This window comes from Emys orbicularis, chromosome 9 (assembly GCF_028017835.1).
Source record: "Emys orbicularis isolate rEmyOrb1 chromosome 9, rEmyOrb1.hap1, whole genome shotgun sequence".
In the NCBI taxonomy this organism is placed as follows: domain Eukaryota; kingdom Metazoa; phylum Chordata; order Testudines; family Emydidae; genus Emys; species Emys orbicularis.
In genome coordinates, this window is record NC_088691.1 from 5,398,964 (window position 1) to 5,415,221 (window position 16,258).

General features: G+C 41.3%; 1 protein-coding gene across 2 annotated transcripts in view; it reads right to left on the reverse strand.

Annotated features, from left to right (window-relative positions):
- Positions 1-1,720: 1,720 nt before the first annotated feature.
- ARHGEF6 (Rac/Cdc42 guanine nucleotide exchange factor 6) overlaps positions 1,721-16,258 on the reverse strand; it is a 55,223-nt gene continuing 40,685 nt past the window's right edge. For both annotated transcript variants that reach the window (XM_065410379.1, XM_065410378.1), the window contains exons 13-22: positions 15,784-15,870; positions 14,711-14,789; positions 13,445-13,578; positions 12,210-12,335; positions 7,850-7,870; positions 6,864-6,957; positions 5,469-5,558; positions 3,967-4,066; positions 3,088-3,142; positions 1,721-1,985 (exon numbers count right to left, since the gene is read on the reverse strand). In XM_065410379.1, the coding sequence (XP_065266451.1) occupies positions 1,845-1,985; positions 3,088-3,142; positions 3,967-4,066; positions 5,469-5,558; positions 6,864-6,957; positions 7,850-7,870; positions 12,210-12,335; positions 13,445-13,578; positions 14,711-14,789; positions 15,784-15,870 (927 nt within the window). In that variant the 3' untranslated portion in view covers positions 1,721-1,844. The remainder of the gene's footprint in view (positions 1,986-3,087; positions 3,143-3,966; positions 4,067-5,468; positions 5,559-6,863; positions 6,958-7,849; positions 7,871-12,209; positions 12,336-13,444; positions 13,579-14,710; positions 14,790-15,783; positions 15,871-16,258) is intronic.

A 16,258-nucleotide genomic window follows, 5' to 3' on the forward strand; every position in this document is an offset into this window, starting at 1 on the left:
GGCACCCAGCCACACACCAACATTTCACATTTCTGTCCTTCATAAGTGACTGCATGTTAAAGCCCAGTTCCCAGGCAATGGGGCATGGACAGATTGCCATGGGCAGTGGTCAGCTTAGTACAGCTCAGCTTCACACACTTACTGCTGATGTGCGAAGAGTCAGAGAGCTGGTTGCTTCAGGGACCACCTACCATCGAGAAGTAAGGACAGGGATGGTGAATGTTGGCCAGAGCAAACAAGGCCCAAGATTTAAAAAAAAAAAAAAAAAAAAAATCAATCAAACAAACAAAATCACCCCAAACAAACTCACAATAAAATGAAAACCCATTTTAAAATGCTCCGCCGTTTTTAGAATCCAGCTTTTCAGCCTAATTGCTTCTCATCCCCAAATGCAATTTGCACCACTCAGGTTGAACTTGAATTGCAATATGAGGGTTATAATTATTCCCTGTAATATTTCCTTCATGAAGAACTTAAAGAGTAATGAGCTATGATATGTGTCTACATCTCTTTGGGACGCTGCCCCTTGATATTCATTCTTAACAGTTAGGATACTCCAGACTTTCTGCTAAAATGAATGATGTATTGCTAGCAAGGGGAAAAAAGCAACCACAACAAAACAAGGGGAGCCCAGAGCCAGATGGAAAGCAATGTGCAGACAGTCTATATATACCCACTATGTGTTCTGTGATTTAGCTGGTATTTCTGCCAGCAATTTGTAAAAACTGTATAAATTCTTATACAGGAGGGAGATTGATCATTGCAGCTCTTGTCAAAGCATAAATGTAAATATTTTTCCTATTGCAACAGAACATTTTTTCCTATTATAAAGCCCCTTTGGGGTGGACGGAGTAATTAGTGGTCGTTGTCTTTTTTCATAACCAAGGTGAAGGAACTGCAAATGTTTTAAGTAGGGGAAAAAAACCCTAGCAACCCCTTGTCAAGCCAAGTGTGCATTCCATAAGAGGGGAGCACAGATGGCACGGTAAAAGCAGTGGGAAAATATAAAACGTATTCACTACATGGACGTTTAGAAAGTGAAAGTGTAACAGGACCTAAGTATTAGAGGTCATGCATTAGAAACAGGCCTTTGGGCAAAAGAGAAGTTAACTGTTGTGTTAACCATTAGCTGCTAAGAGGCAGTTTCATCCAATGTGACTTCCCGATGTGCTAATGACAGAAGAAGACCCTACTGCTCCAAGGAGTTAAATTAAAAATGTCTTAAAATGTTAATTGCACATTTTCATCTGTATAAAGGCCACATGAGAACCACACTATTGCAGGGCACTAGCTTGCTCCAGACAACTAAAAGGAGGTGGGGGGAATATTTGGAAGGGAAAACTTCCATTCTTGATTTTCAGAAAACAAGTGCTAGTTGCTTTTTGGTTTTTACCTGACTCCAGCTCAATAACATTTCCATTTAATAAATTAAGTACCGGGCACTTTAAAAAGAATAAAAAGGAAAGCATAAAAAGTGCTTACATTTCCTTTATAGGAAACCACTGCCAAACCCCTCTTCTGAGTGGCAGTCATTTGCAGACTTCTTATTTGCTTCCAGTAGCAGGTACAATGAGGTATTAGTTGCTGCAGATGAATTGTGAATCGTAGACCCCTTGCTGACCATTTTAGCTGTTGACTATTTACTTGTCTGTGGTATGTATTATATCCTTATGGAATAGAAACAAACTATTTTTCATTACCACTTTTTTTTTTTGTAACGAAAGAAACAAACAAAAAAACCCCACAACAAAATAAAATAAGGAGCAAGACGAGGCAAAGCATCCAGTTCTGCTTCCCAAGAACGCCTGAGGTCACACGCAACTGCCAGCAGCTTCGTCCAGAATTCAAGCTAAAACCGAGGACTTGCGCCCAGTCTCATCCCTGGCACATTCATCAGTTTGCTTCAATAGCCTTCTGACTAACTTCTCTAAATCCTTTCTTGACTTCAGCTCTTCTTCCAAACATTGTTTCATTTTTTTACTCTCCTGGGGGGGGGAGGGGGGGGGGAGAGAAAAAACACATTATATTTATTCTTATCAAAGTTCAAAAACCTTATAGGCTCAAAAGAGCGAAACATTTAAATATGCGGTTAATGTTAAGTGCATGCCTAATGCTTTGCTGAATAGTAATAGACTTAAGCATGTGCTTAAGTGTTTTGCTGTAGCATGGCCTTAATCATCACCGAAAAATGGTGGAGGGGGGGAAGCCCCCCCAAAACCCAAACACACCCAAAACAGGAACATTTGACAAAATTTAGTGCTGGTTTCCAAAGATTCACAGACCGGGTCACTTGTGGTTTGGAATAAACTAAGGGCCTGATCCTGCTCAGCCAGAGCTGTGCTGCTGTACAGGTCCACATCGAAGTTACTGGGACTTCACATGGGCATAAGCATCCACCTGCAGGAATCCCATTCCAGGACCGGCACTTCAAGGCCCTCTGGTAGTGGAGTGATGTCAAGAAGATCCAGAACTAATATATATGGAGATATACCTATCTCATAGAACTGGAAGGGACCCTGAAAGGTCATCGAGTCCAGCCCCCTGCCTTCACTAGCAGGACCAAGTACTGATTTTGCCCCAGATCCCTTAGTGGCCCCCTCAAGGATTGAACTCATAACCCTGGGTTTAGCAGGTCAATGCTCAAACCACTGAGCTATCCCTCCCCCCCAAACCGGGGTGTAGGGGAGGAGAAGGAGGGATGCTTCCCTCTCCTACCCCTACGGGGATTAATTTTTACATCTGTTTATCATAATCCTATAAAAGGAACACTACGGACCATAGAGATTAAAGGACAGGACAATTAAAAAGCCAATATACTGCTGCCAGAGGCTAAACCTGCTCTGTTCTCTTCATATACTGACCCAAAGTACAGAGCCCCACGGATCCTGCAGCCACTTGGCACATAGAAGTCCTGCTGACGTCAATGGGAAGTGTGCCTGTCAGGCAGCTGCAGAATCAGACCCATAATTTTGAAGGCATCTGAGTCCTCAAACAAAGATCAGCTAATTGATAGAATGTTGGTAGAGCAAGGCCACCTGTTTAATCACTGCTCCTTACTGACAGCACATGCAGAAATGCTCTAATTACCTGCTTTAATTCTTTGACCTGATCTTTCAGTGCATAAACCGTGTCTACCAGACTTCTAGAAAATAAGCAGAAAATTAAGATGAGAGAGCTGAGGTGCAGTAAATCAAGATCAGAATGAGATTTGCATACAAATAGTTGGGGGAGGTGCTGGCAGTTTGTATTTTATCTTAGGCTGCTTATTCCAGCAGGGCTATTAACATTTCTTGAGCTAAGTATGTGCCAGCACTTCAGTGCCGAGGGTCCAGCCATAAGACCTTGTTCTGGAGTCTTAGCAGAGGAGCATTTAAACATCACAGCCATCAAAATTTAGGTCTCTTTTCAAAATTTAGAAAATACTGTTTATCTAGGTCTCAACAACAAAACATACAAGGCATTTACATCGAACGGTATGCATGGAATATGGATGGATGGATGGGTGGCCACAAGAATGACTCTGTCGGGGCTTGGCAGGAGCAGTAACGGTTTTACAAATAAATAACCTGTAAAAAGGATTTCCCTTAGTTGTCACAGTGAAAAATCCAGGTGCAGACCCTGAGCTGGTGTACACTGGCATAGCCTCCAATGGAATGATGCTGATTTACACCAGCTGAGGATCTGGCCTCCAATTTTAAAAAGAAAAGGAGCTAAATACAAATTGGAATCAATCCTGTATTCCTCGCCACCTGAAACTCACAGTGAATGTCAAGGGCCATAGTCTGTAAGGATGCGGCTGGGTATGTTCTGACCTGAGTACCTATAGCCTTCCAATGACACCTACACAGAGAAGACATGGTCTGGGTTTTTAAGGTATCACCCAAAATCCACTGGAATTTATCATAAAGTTTAAAGCATAAACACGCAAATAGGGAAGCCTCTAAGCAGCTGACTAGCCTCACGCACTTTTCCTCCGTGACAGTCTGACCATTGCTTCTTGTTTCCTCTATGATGATTTTCTCTTCCTCGGGCAGTAGGACCTGGGGTATGGAGTCTTTACGAGAACCTAGAAACAAGAGGTGCCAAACAAAAAGAAAAACTGAAACCTTCCACAACAGCTGACACCGTTTAGAAATAACAAGCCTAACTGTGAACTGGCTCACTCTAGTCTATATTAGGAACACCTCCAGTGAAGCCAATGAGGATAGATCATTGTGAAACTGCTGGAGGCAGAATTGGGTCCCCCATTTAGAGTAAGTCCAAGTCCTTGTGTTGCCTGCTAGCATTCATTATTTATATGACAGTAGCACCCAGAAGCTCCGGGCAGGATGGGATCCCTGCTGTCTACACGTCTCCTGCCTTAGAGGGTTTCTTCAAATGCCACGATCAACATTCCTCCTTTGAGCTAACTTGCCATTTAAACCTTGATAACGCACTAGTTTCTGCGCAGTGTGCATCCAGGAGTAAAACTTTCAACAGCATGTGCAGAGCCAGACAGGCCAAGCCCGCTAACAATGAGAGCAGAAGTGACCCCGTTAGATCCCAACAATGCCTACACTGCAGTACGTTAAATACCCACATGGAGTCAGCAACCTTAAAAACTTGTTTTTTGAGCGAGCCCCATGATAGCAGTGGCCATTCTCAATCGAAGCATCGGGAATACCGAAAGAAGGTACATTATGGGCAATGGCCTAATTCAGCAAAGCACTAAATCACATGCTTAAATACAAGCATGTGTTTAAATCCTATTGACTTCAATGGGACTTTAGCAAGTGCTTAAGTGCTTTGCTGAAGAAGGATGGACTTAAGCAAGTGCTTAAGTTAATTGGGGCTAAAGCAGTAAATGGCAAGTTGTTGGAGGCACTCCCTGAATCTAAAATTATTTGATTGCTTATAAATTAAAGTATTTGTTTAGGGTAGGAACCATTAGAAGGAACATGTTTCATGGGTCCCAATTTAAAAATGTTTCCTCATCTGATAGTTCACCAATTGACTCTGATCTCTCACCAGCACTGATAAATAGCTGTAGTTCCAGAGTTTCAGAAAATGTTAGATACTCGGGTTCTCATGAAGCAGCTTGTTCTTAAACATGCGGCTGATCAAGAGATAATATTCAAACTTCCTTTCAGAAGCTACCTACCAACCTGAGATTAGCATCAGTTTCTCTTACTCACAGCCACAGGCACAAACTAGGTTTGTTTAATTCCTACCAAGTGCTAGCGAAGTAGCTGTGTACTACAACCCAGAGCGTCTGCCATCTTACCTCCTACTTGCTCATCCTCTGTGACAGAAGAAAAACAATAGCAAATAAACCACTAGATGTATGAAATGTCCTTATCTTGATGATTCAGACACCACGGTTTCTTTGCACAAGCTTGATTGCCATATGTTGCAACACTGTTTTTTTCCTAAGAGGTGATCATCATTTCAGATATCTTGTGAATTATGTAATATATTTATGTGTCTACCTGAACTGAGAGTTTGCTGAAAACCTGCACCAGTGCAATAGGCCTCAATAACTTTCAGAATCTGGGCATCCTCTTCTAGTGCAGCAGTACCTGCAAAACATTGCAAATATTGGCTAAAAGCAATATATTTTGGCTTCTTTTTTCCTCTTTCAAAACCCTTGCAACAAACTCACTTACGAGGAGAGACAGCCGTGCTTGTATGACAAATGGTATTGTCTCTGGGAGTGGGGCAGAGGTGATACTCTCAATTCAAAGGGACGGAGAGCTTTGTATTTCACATGAAGGCCAATTAAGTGGAGTGGTGCCTCCCTTTGGCTGAGGTCTGACTAAAGGAAGGATGGGGATACTGGATAGCAAGTGCTGTGAAGAGTCAGGTAGCTACTACCTATGGTATGAAGGACTTGCAGGGGAAATAAGTGCACTTGTTAAGAAGCTACAGGCTTAAAACCCCACTGCCAGGATCCTCGAGAGAGGTACAACTAAGAACCAGGTCCTGATTGCTAATCCTGGCTGTCACTGTCTCACTCTGTGACCTTGGGCAAGTCACTTATCTCTTTTAGGGTTTTGTACTGCCACTCTTCATCACAGTATCTGATCCCCTTCCATGTAAAAATCAAAAGTTATGTCCTAAGTAGACTTCATGGAGTCTCCAATAGATCTCCATTAGCGTGATAAAAACTTTTTTTTGGGGGGGGGGCAGGGGGGAAGAAGGGGAGTTAGATTTTATCAATTTCTTTTTTGTTGGCGGGGTTAGCAGTACAAGAAGAAGCCTGCATTGGGAATATTATTCGTATGTTGGAAAGCTTTTTTGAAGAGGTAGGTTTTGCAGTGTTCCTTAAAAATGGGCAGACACTGAACTGGCCTGATCTCCTCTGAGAGTTAGTTTCATAGCCAGATCCCCTTGACAAAGAATGTTTTGTCCCCAGCTCTCACAGGCTTCCTTCTTGGGCTTTGTGATCTGCATTGTCCTAGAAGAGCACAGCTATTGTGACAGTTCATAGACTGAAATTCAATTTAACCCATTAACTGCTTTGAAGATTATCATCTCGGTCCCTGTTTCCCTATCTGTATGGTGAGGATAATAACGTCCCTACCTACCTCATCGTGATTTTGTGATGCTTAAATCAATGGTAAGAGTGATATAAACGCTAAGCATTCCCACAAGGGTCTCACAAAACTAAGATAGATGGCAGCTGTGCACGGCATAGTGGGAAGCTTATGAGTATGACAAAGGCTTTCAAAAAATCTCAAAACCAAAGTACCTCTAGTTATTTATGTGCAACATATGATGCATTGAACAAATCGCTCTGTTTTCATTTAAAATCTCATTACTTTGCAATTACTTTGTAAATTACTTTGCAAACAGAACTCCCCTACAGAAAAGGAAACACTTACTTTTTCTAATAACAAACTCCTCATCAGATGCTTTTCTCTCCGTTTTCCTTTTAGGAAGAAACTTCTTCATTGTCTTTGGACTCTTGCTGGAATCCTATAGAGAAACAGACTTTCCTTCTAAATAAGAGCCAAAGGTAGCTAAAATAGCAGAGCAATTCAGACTGAATGTGGTTCATCGCATTATGCACTAAACTCCTTTGCACGCAATTATGAAGTTAAGGAAACTTCACAGCTATTAGGGCTGTTCCCTGCACTAGGTCTGTGTGCACAAATCCCAGTAAAAGCAACGGGAACTGTGCCTATGTCTCAGGGAAATGACAGGGGAATAAAACACAATCAGATGAAATATAATCTTTTGGTAAGTGACTCACATAAATTCACTAGAAATATCAGTATGATCAACTTTTCTGTGGTCAGTTATAAAATTCTCTATGGAATTGTACACATGTTAATTCCTAGACTACATTTTTATTTATAATATAGAACATATCATAAGTGATACAGTGTTTGTTTATATATATATATACACACTATATCTGTGCATGTATAATTATAAACACCTTCCCACACACATATGTATGAAATATAGGCATATACACACAGAGTTAGTGTCTGATAAGATTGTAAAGATAAGAAACAAGTTTTTAGTTCTTTTGTTGAGCCACAATCATTCTGATTGATTTTGAAAGCATTTGTATATGACAGGTTACGTGTAATATAAATATCAAGGGTAAAAGATCTAGTAACTATACAAATAACAGGGGTGTCATGTTTTTCATGCAATTCAGCCTTTGTGTCACAGTCCTAAATATTTTTGGTGAGCCTGTTCAAAATGTATATACCAATAAGAATTGAATCATACTCTAAATTATGAAAAGCAGGCACAATTAGGAAAAAGCAAACAGGAGAGGAAGGATCTGCTTAATAAAGGTCACAGCACAAGCATTCTATGTTACAATAAGCCAAAGAGATGTATCTACCCTTACCTTTAAGATATAAGACATCCTCTAAAATGAATATGTAAAGAAAGAGAAGATGAGTGTGAGTGGTCGATGATTTTATTGACCAAGTCCATTTAATCAATAATTCTAAAACAACATTTAAATGTTAGTGTTGCAATTAATGTGCTACAAGGATTGTCACACCCTCAATATCAACATGCAAAAGAACCAAAAAGAGCATGGTTTCATGCAAAATTATGAACGTTGAAAAATAAATTAAATATGAAATACATGGCAAGCAGGCATTCATATACTCCTAATACAGCAAAAATAGTGATCATGCTTCAATGAGTAGTAGGATGTCAGTAAATATTGCCTATTTATAACCATATATCTTAGAAATGCAATAAATCACGAAAAATCCAACCTCAATATACAAGCTAAGACACTGACTCTGCAGCTGCTCTGCATCTACAACTCCCACCCACCCAGACTTGTGGAGAAGCTGTAGGGTCAGGCTCAGAGGTGTTGCTCGAGGCTCAGATTTGTAACCTTTTCTTCAAGTCAATGGGGGTGAGTGAACATTTGGTGTCAGGGTGGCAATGCCCGCTGGCGTGCTGTGAACTGTGTTTTCTAAAATAGAATGGGACCCTTTCCTAGTGAAAATTTTTTTTTCCTGATCAACGTCCCCCTAAATGGGAGACTGCTACAGTGTGAGGCATTGAAATACACCAGAATTCTCCTCCTACTTCACTAGAAATAGAGTTTCCCCTATAATCATCGTCAATATGGCCCAAATCCTGCCCTCTCCTCAGCAGGCACACAGGGCTCCCAACACGGTGGAACCACTGTGGATCTGTTGCAGAAGAGGACAGAAAGATGCCAGGAGATTTTGCAGGGAGGTGTCCACACACGCTGCATCCAATAGGGTCCCGCACCATGGGTTTCTGTGGTATCCATTTGCTCTGAGGACAGTGTGGAGTGGACAGGGGTTGACTGAACCTCTACTCTTCCCTTTCCTAGGTGTGGGTTGCAAAGGCCACAGAAACTATTCTAGTCCTTAGGATGGATTAGCAAAGTAGCTCCCTGGCCTGATAACCTGCTGTCAGGTGTTCCCCAGCAGTTGGACAAGTTTCATAGCCGAAGTACTGAGGGCCAGATTTGCTCCTACAAGCAGCTCTTACTACAAATGGTTTTGTGGGGTCTCTGGGAAAGATCCAGAGAACCTATATGATAAGGGTTTTGAGGCAAGATTCCTCCTCCAAGTGCACTCACGTGGTTCCCTCTGACCCAACAGAAGTTGCGGTTTGCACAGAAATGTGCTTCTGTAAGAAGAAACCTTACAAGTCATGCAAGGCAGGTAATTTTTCAAGCTAGGAAATGTGTGTCACACCCCATTACCCCAAATCCGGACATGAGAATTTACCGGTGGGCACCGGCTCTGTAATTTCAAATTATGACTAGAAACAGAACAGGAAAAATGACCCAGTTTACATGGAAATGGCAACACTGATACACAGTGCGTAAGCAGAGTTCTGGGGTTTCCTGAATGCAGCTAGCTACGAGAAAGAGCACACAAACCTGTGAAATTCCGCCCTACGAACAAGAAACCAATTGAAATCTTAGTGGATGTCTAAAAATCTCCTCTTTCCATCAAACTCCGCACACACACCCCAAGACAATAATGAATTTCTTTCAATTGAAGCTCTAAATTCTCTTTACAGAAATGGATTTTTAAAATCACTTTTATATGTCTCATAACAGGAACCTGACCTGGTCTGATTTCTCATCCCCATTACATGGTTGTATCCATGAGGTGCAGCCTAAATTTTAAAAGGTCTCATTCAAAGCCATTACTGTGCACCAGGTAATTACGGGAGGTGTGAATTAAGAATGTATTGTGTTGGAGCCGTTTGAGCCACTTAGTGTGTGAACAGAAATGTTATGCCTTTAAAAACAGAGCCGAATTCTGGCTTCTAGTGCGTGAACATAGCTCCAGTTGGAGTTCATCTGAATTTACACAGGTGTAACACCAAGATCAGAATGTTGCCTTATGTGTTTAAAATTAACTTTTTTTCCTTCCTGCTCAAAGTGGGCCAATCAATTAGTGCACATTCCAGATGAGTCATGTCGGGTCTGGTTCTACTTGGAATTGGGGTTCTGATTTGTAAAATGCAAACAGCTCTGAAAAGGATTTTTATCTTTAAGCTACAAAATGGTGTCGGGGAGGGTCCACATACAGATCCTAGCAGGTGAGGTCCACTTCCCAAGACTCCTCTTCACAATTGGCGCTAAAGAGCACCCTGCCAGGAACCTCAGTAGAGTGGGTCTGAGCTGAATGGCTCATTCCTAGATCCAATCCTGTCAAAATGCACGTGAGGCATGCTGATAGGGGCAGTGAGAGACACATCAACTACACATGCTGTGCCTGGTCCGTAGACATTAAATAAGTGGCTTTTAATTGTCAACATGGCATCTTTCCATGAACACTAGCTTCACTTACACATTTTAAATTAAGGTTTGTGTGGGTGGGGGCTGGGGGCTGGCACCAGAACGTTGCCCCTTAGCACCAGTGGCGGATTAATGATTTTCCCGCCCCTAGGCCCTGAAATAATTGCTGCCCCCGGCCCCATATGCACTTATTAAACATCAATATTTTTAATATCAACACCAATATTTTCACTTTTTACTTCACTACTACTTTCAACTATTTTTTCTGTCTCACTGTCGGCACTAACTGATACAACAAAGGAATCTATTTTGTGCATTTTTGCTATCATTTCATTTTCCCTTTCTTTCTTTTTTATAGCTTTTTTTTTTTTAACTGAGAATCGCTTAATTTCTTCCTTCTGGTCATATTATTAATGTTTAGGATTCTCGCGAGTATGTTTACTAAATGGTGTCGCGCCGTCATTGGTGGTTTCAATACGCGCTATGATTGGTAGAATCGCAGTATCACTGATGCCGCAATTACAAAAATGCTGCTATTATAAATTTGCTGCCCTAGGCCTAGGCCGACATACGCCGCTGCTTAGCAAAGAGGGCATTGCTGACATCCACTTTGTGTGGGGGATCATCACAGCTTGCCCCCATGCTCAGCAGAGAGTTTTTCACTGTACAGTAGGCTTCACGCACCAGGATTTGACCCTAAGTCACATGGTCATTTTCTTATCACACAAGAGTTGCTATGGAATCACCATTAATAAATTATCTTCTTGAGAAATCTTAAACTGTTTTCTAGACATATAGTCTAACATGTGCTGTGTTGCAATTACCCAGTAATAACTTGTGAATGAGATTCAAAGGGCTGTGGTGTCAATAGTTATATTGGTCAACCTATACATTTTTGGCCTATTTTAAAAAAATCCATTTATTATTGCAAAGCAGTGATTCATCCTTAGATTAAAATGTAGTAAGTGGGCAACAGTTTGTCATGCAAGTATGAAACTGCTTAGTCAACATTAGGGACTCAGAGCATGCAAAGATTAAGGGGTCTTAAAACCCAGTTTAGTTTTCAAAATAAAATTTCTGAGTTTCCTTAATTAAAAAAATCATCTCAACTGCCACAGTGATGTCTCAACCCTCCTCCTAAATAATTCACTCCTGAAGTCCGCAGACCCCCTGCCCACCAGGTTTCAGAATATTGCAGGCCCTGAGAGGGGGCTGTTATAACAGAAGGGTGGCTGACACAAGCCTAGGATGCATCTAGGACCATCAGACAGTAATGTTCACACCTTTATTGTAACCAGGACGATTGGTGATTCAGCTGTTTAGTCATCTACTGCTACCGGGAACATTACACAATTACTCAGTTTATTCTAAGGGAGGGAAGGATGGTCTTGTGGTTAAAACAGGGGACTAAGAATCAGATCTGGGTTCTATTATGGGCTTCCCCACCGACTTCCCGTGTGTCACCTAAGCCCTGGAAACTGAGTTTCCCCAGGGGGATAACACTGACAGGGGATCCGTGATCTAGCACCAAAAATACAGGGTGGAGAAATATAATCAAAATTAATGGTCGTTTCCTTCCCACAACTTTCTGTGTTGAGCCCAGTTCTGAGGTCCTCATGTACGTAAAACTCTCAAATGGAAGTTTTGCCTAAAGACTGCAGGACTGGAATCAGTGGAAAATATTAACTCTTCAATCCTGCAAATACGTATGCACTTAACTTAAAGCACAAAACTAGTTCCATTGACTTGGTGGGACTTACATGCTTAAAGTTAAGCATTTGCATAAGTCTTTGCAAGATCAGGGCTTTATTTTGTGCAGTCCTTTAATTTAACACCTATCTTCGTTAAAGGTCATTAAACCTACTCCTTTCTACTATCATCATGCAAAACAACTCTGCACAAACGTTAAAGATTTCTATGAAAGGCACAATACGCTGCATGTATCCAAGATTACCTCTTTGTAACCTAGAGCTGCTGATGGTCTGAGCGGAGGAGCAGGTCGGAGACAACTTAAGGTCCAGGGTTTAAGGATTTTGGGCGGTTCCAGTGGTCCGCGAAGCTGTCCAGTAGAACTAAAAGTCTGAGAAAATACCTGATGAGATTGTGAAAGCTGTTTGCCGTCACATACAATATGTGAGAGGGAAAAAAGGACCTTTCTCCATCTGAACTACTGTAAGATCATGGCTTACCACAAAGATAGCAAGGGACATTAGAAAAATGACATGAATAGCTAGCTATAGTGTTAGGTGTGAACTCTACAGTCACAGGCATGATGAGGCCCCAGAACCATGACCTCAATGTGAAAAATCCTGTAGCTCTATAAACTGGTCTGAAATCAACAAGATGAAATTCAATAATGACAAGTGCAAAGTACTTCACGTAGGAAGGAAAAATCAAATGCACAACTACAGAATGTGGAGTAACTGTCTAGGTGGTAGTACTGCCGAAAAGGATCTGGGGGTTATAGTGGACTACAAACTGAATAGGAGTGGTCAATGTGATGCAGCTGCAAAAAAGGCTAATATGATTCTGGGGTGTATTAACAGGAGTGTTGTATATAAGACACAGGAGGTAATTGTCCCACTCTACTCGGCACTGGTGAGGCCCCAGCTGGAGTACTGGGTCCAATTCTGAGCACCACAGTTTAGGAAAAATGTGGACAAACTGAAAAGAGTTCAGAGGAGAGCAACAAAAATGATGAAAGGTTTAGAAAACCATTGAATCTTGAGAAAAGAAGACTGATGGGGGACCTGATAACAGTCTTCCAATATGTTAAGGGATGTTATAAAGAGGATGGTGATCAATTGTTCTCCATCTCCACTGAAGGTAGGACAAGAAGCAATGGGCTTCATCTGCAGCAAGGGAGGTTTAGGTTAGATATTAGGAAAAACTTTCTAACTACAAGGCTAGTTAAGCTCTGGAATAGGTTTCCAAGGGAGGTTGTGGAAGCTTTAAAAACAAGTTGGACAAACATCTGTCAAGGATGATCTAGGTTTACTTGGTCCTGCCACAGTAGAGGGCACTGGACTTAATAACTTCTCGAGGTCCCTTCCAGACCGACATTTCTATGATTCTGTGAAACTGGCTAGATACAAAACTATCTGCTTTTGTCACATTAGGTAAGAAGCCTAGTGTCAATATTGAGATCCAATAAATTCAGAAAGGACTGGAATGGTACAACATACTTACAGAATGAGCACTCCAGGACTGTGTTTTGGATATTGTGCTGCACGTCCCTTTGGTTAGCCTTTGCAAATGGTCGAGCCATTGGTGCAAATCCTGGCTGCTGTTACAGGACACTGTGATTCGTTCTATCATGTTCCCTGCATTAGAGGATTAAATTACATTCTTTATAAAATGGCATCAATCCACCGGAGAAATTCAGCCCAACTCATTCTGACAACAAGCACCACCTGTGTTTGCAATGTGATATGGCTACAAGTCCCTCTATATGCGCCTGTTCCAAAGCCCAACTAAGTCAATGGGAGTTTTTCTTCTAGGGTCAGTGGGCTTTGGGGATCAAGCACTCTGTGACTCTGGTATGACTGTATCTGGAATAGTGTGCTCAATTCAGGGCACCTCATTGCTGGAGAGATATTGACAAACTGGAGGGAGTTCAGAGAAGATCAGCAGAAATGACCAGGGTACTGGAGGGATAAACTTGTGAGGAATTATTAAAAGATAAGTGTAGCTTCACTAAGCAGTAACTAATGGGGGCCATGATAACAGTCTACAAATATTTACAGGGTTCAAATGCTAATGATGCAGCCAAAGTACTGACCATGATACAAGGTTGGTCTAACTAGGAGTCATGGAATGAAATTATGAAAGGGAAAATTTAGTTTGACTATTAGGAAAAGCTTCCTAGCAGTGAAATGTTTTGGGCTGTAGAATGATCTGTCAGGGACCCCAAAGCACAAGACATTTATAACTAGAATGGTCAAGAAAGTAGGAAATATAAATCAGGGAACAATGCTGCATTGGTCAGGGATGGACTGGATGATCCAGATCTTTTTCCATTTCTAGCTCGCCTCTGATGATACTCTGACTCAATGCGCAGAAGTAGTGGCTTGTGAATAAACTGGTAGTAGATTATGGAAGTGGTTCCCAACATTTTTAGAGGACTGTACCAATTTAAGCAGACCTTGGCTGTACCCTACATTCCCCTCTTTCCTCAGCATACAAGCTACTGTTAACCCATAATGGAGTCTGAAGCAGCCCGAGCCCAGTCATGGCAGATTAAACTGCACACAGATGGATCAAAAGCAGACCCCCTTCTTGTTCATCAAGGGAGCTGGACACACACAACTCAGATGTCACTGTAGCATAAGAACAAGAAAAGAATAGCATATCATAGTAGTGAAAGTGTAAAGCATCTCATGTAGTAGCAGCTGGGAACTACTTATACAGTAGATGCTGCTCCCACTGGACAGGAAATGCAAAAAGTGTAGTGACCTGTGATTTCAAAAGCATGCTCGGTCCCTTCTGTTCCTTCTAATTTTGTCAGCATCATTCCTGTTAACGGCAGTTTTCCCTACAAAAAAAAAAAAAAGAGAATGATTCAGACTCTACATCTATCATTTTTAGCCAATTTGCCTTTCTCAGGAGTCATCACCAGAAATCATTGAAGGCTTCAGAAAACCAGAAAAGATTCCCCTTCAGTCTGTGGATCTAGATTTCCCTGTCCTTAGCAGGCCAAACACAAGGTCAAGTCCATTCAAGGATCTCCCATGCTAACTTAATTATAATAAATTATAGCACCTAGCTCTTACATAGTGCTTTTTCCCCATAGCTCTCAAAAGCTTTACAAAGGAGATCATTTTCACTAACTTCCATAAGCCTCTCTTATAGAAAAGTCATGTTGCACAACTGAGCTGTCAGTCTCAAATCAAAGCCAAAGAATACCCATCATGACTCCTTTACTATTATCATGATTGCTCGTGTCCTTGTGTGCTTGAGTGTGATAAATCAGCATGAGGCTGTTCCTTTCTTGGGAATTATTTCATGCCTCCAGTAGCTTGTGGGGAATAAAGCCAAAACAGAATGATTTCCGCCACTCAGTAGTGTAGTAAGCCCCCAAAAATGCATTGCCTGGAGCATTGCATTATGTAAAATGGAAATGATCAGCCTATGGTTAAAAAAAAAGGTCATAATGAAAGCTTTTAACCAGGCATTATTGAGATGGGGGTGGTACACGCCACCGACACCCAGTTTGAAGTTTCTATTTGGGTTCAGAATGGTAAAGCCATGTCAGCATTTATTGTGCATGCACCAAAGTAATTGCTCAGAACTCTCTGAGTATAAGAAAGTGAGATATTTTAATTCAAGGGCACTCATGCTTGTGGAAACTGTCTAACGACTCCCCATGCTGGTATGTATGGTAAGCTAGAGTTCTCAGTTTCCTGGCGGTGGGGGGTTAGCACCACAACAGAGAAGTTTCAGAAAGCAGAGGAATTTGATCTGATTACAGACATTTGGTTTCCTTCTTTACGCCCAAATACTTGCAACTTCAAATCAAATGTGCCTACCTGATAGATAAACCCAGTCATCCGAGGGCTTGCAGACAACATTAGCAGAACATTGGAAAACAACATGAAATACCTCTCTTCTTTCTCCTAAAGTGAAAAATACGTCCATCTTACAATGCATCACAAAGATTTTCCTCAGAGACATTAGTATAATGGGCCCAATCCAGTTGCAACTGAAATCAAAGGCAATGTTCCCAGTGACCATAATGGGACCAGAACTGAGCCTATTAATTTAAAATTTACTTATTTTCTTTACTTAATATTCCTTCAGAGACAACAAACATTCATACATGCATCCTCCCAAGCATTAATTTGGCTGGCAGTGAGAAGTACCAATGTTCTACTAGGTAAATACTCAATCAAAACCAATAAGAGCTACTGTAGTAAGAAATTACTCATATATAATACACACCCACGTACACATATATATGTAGTAGAATATATAACACATATATTAATACATATGTAGAGAGAG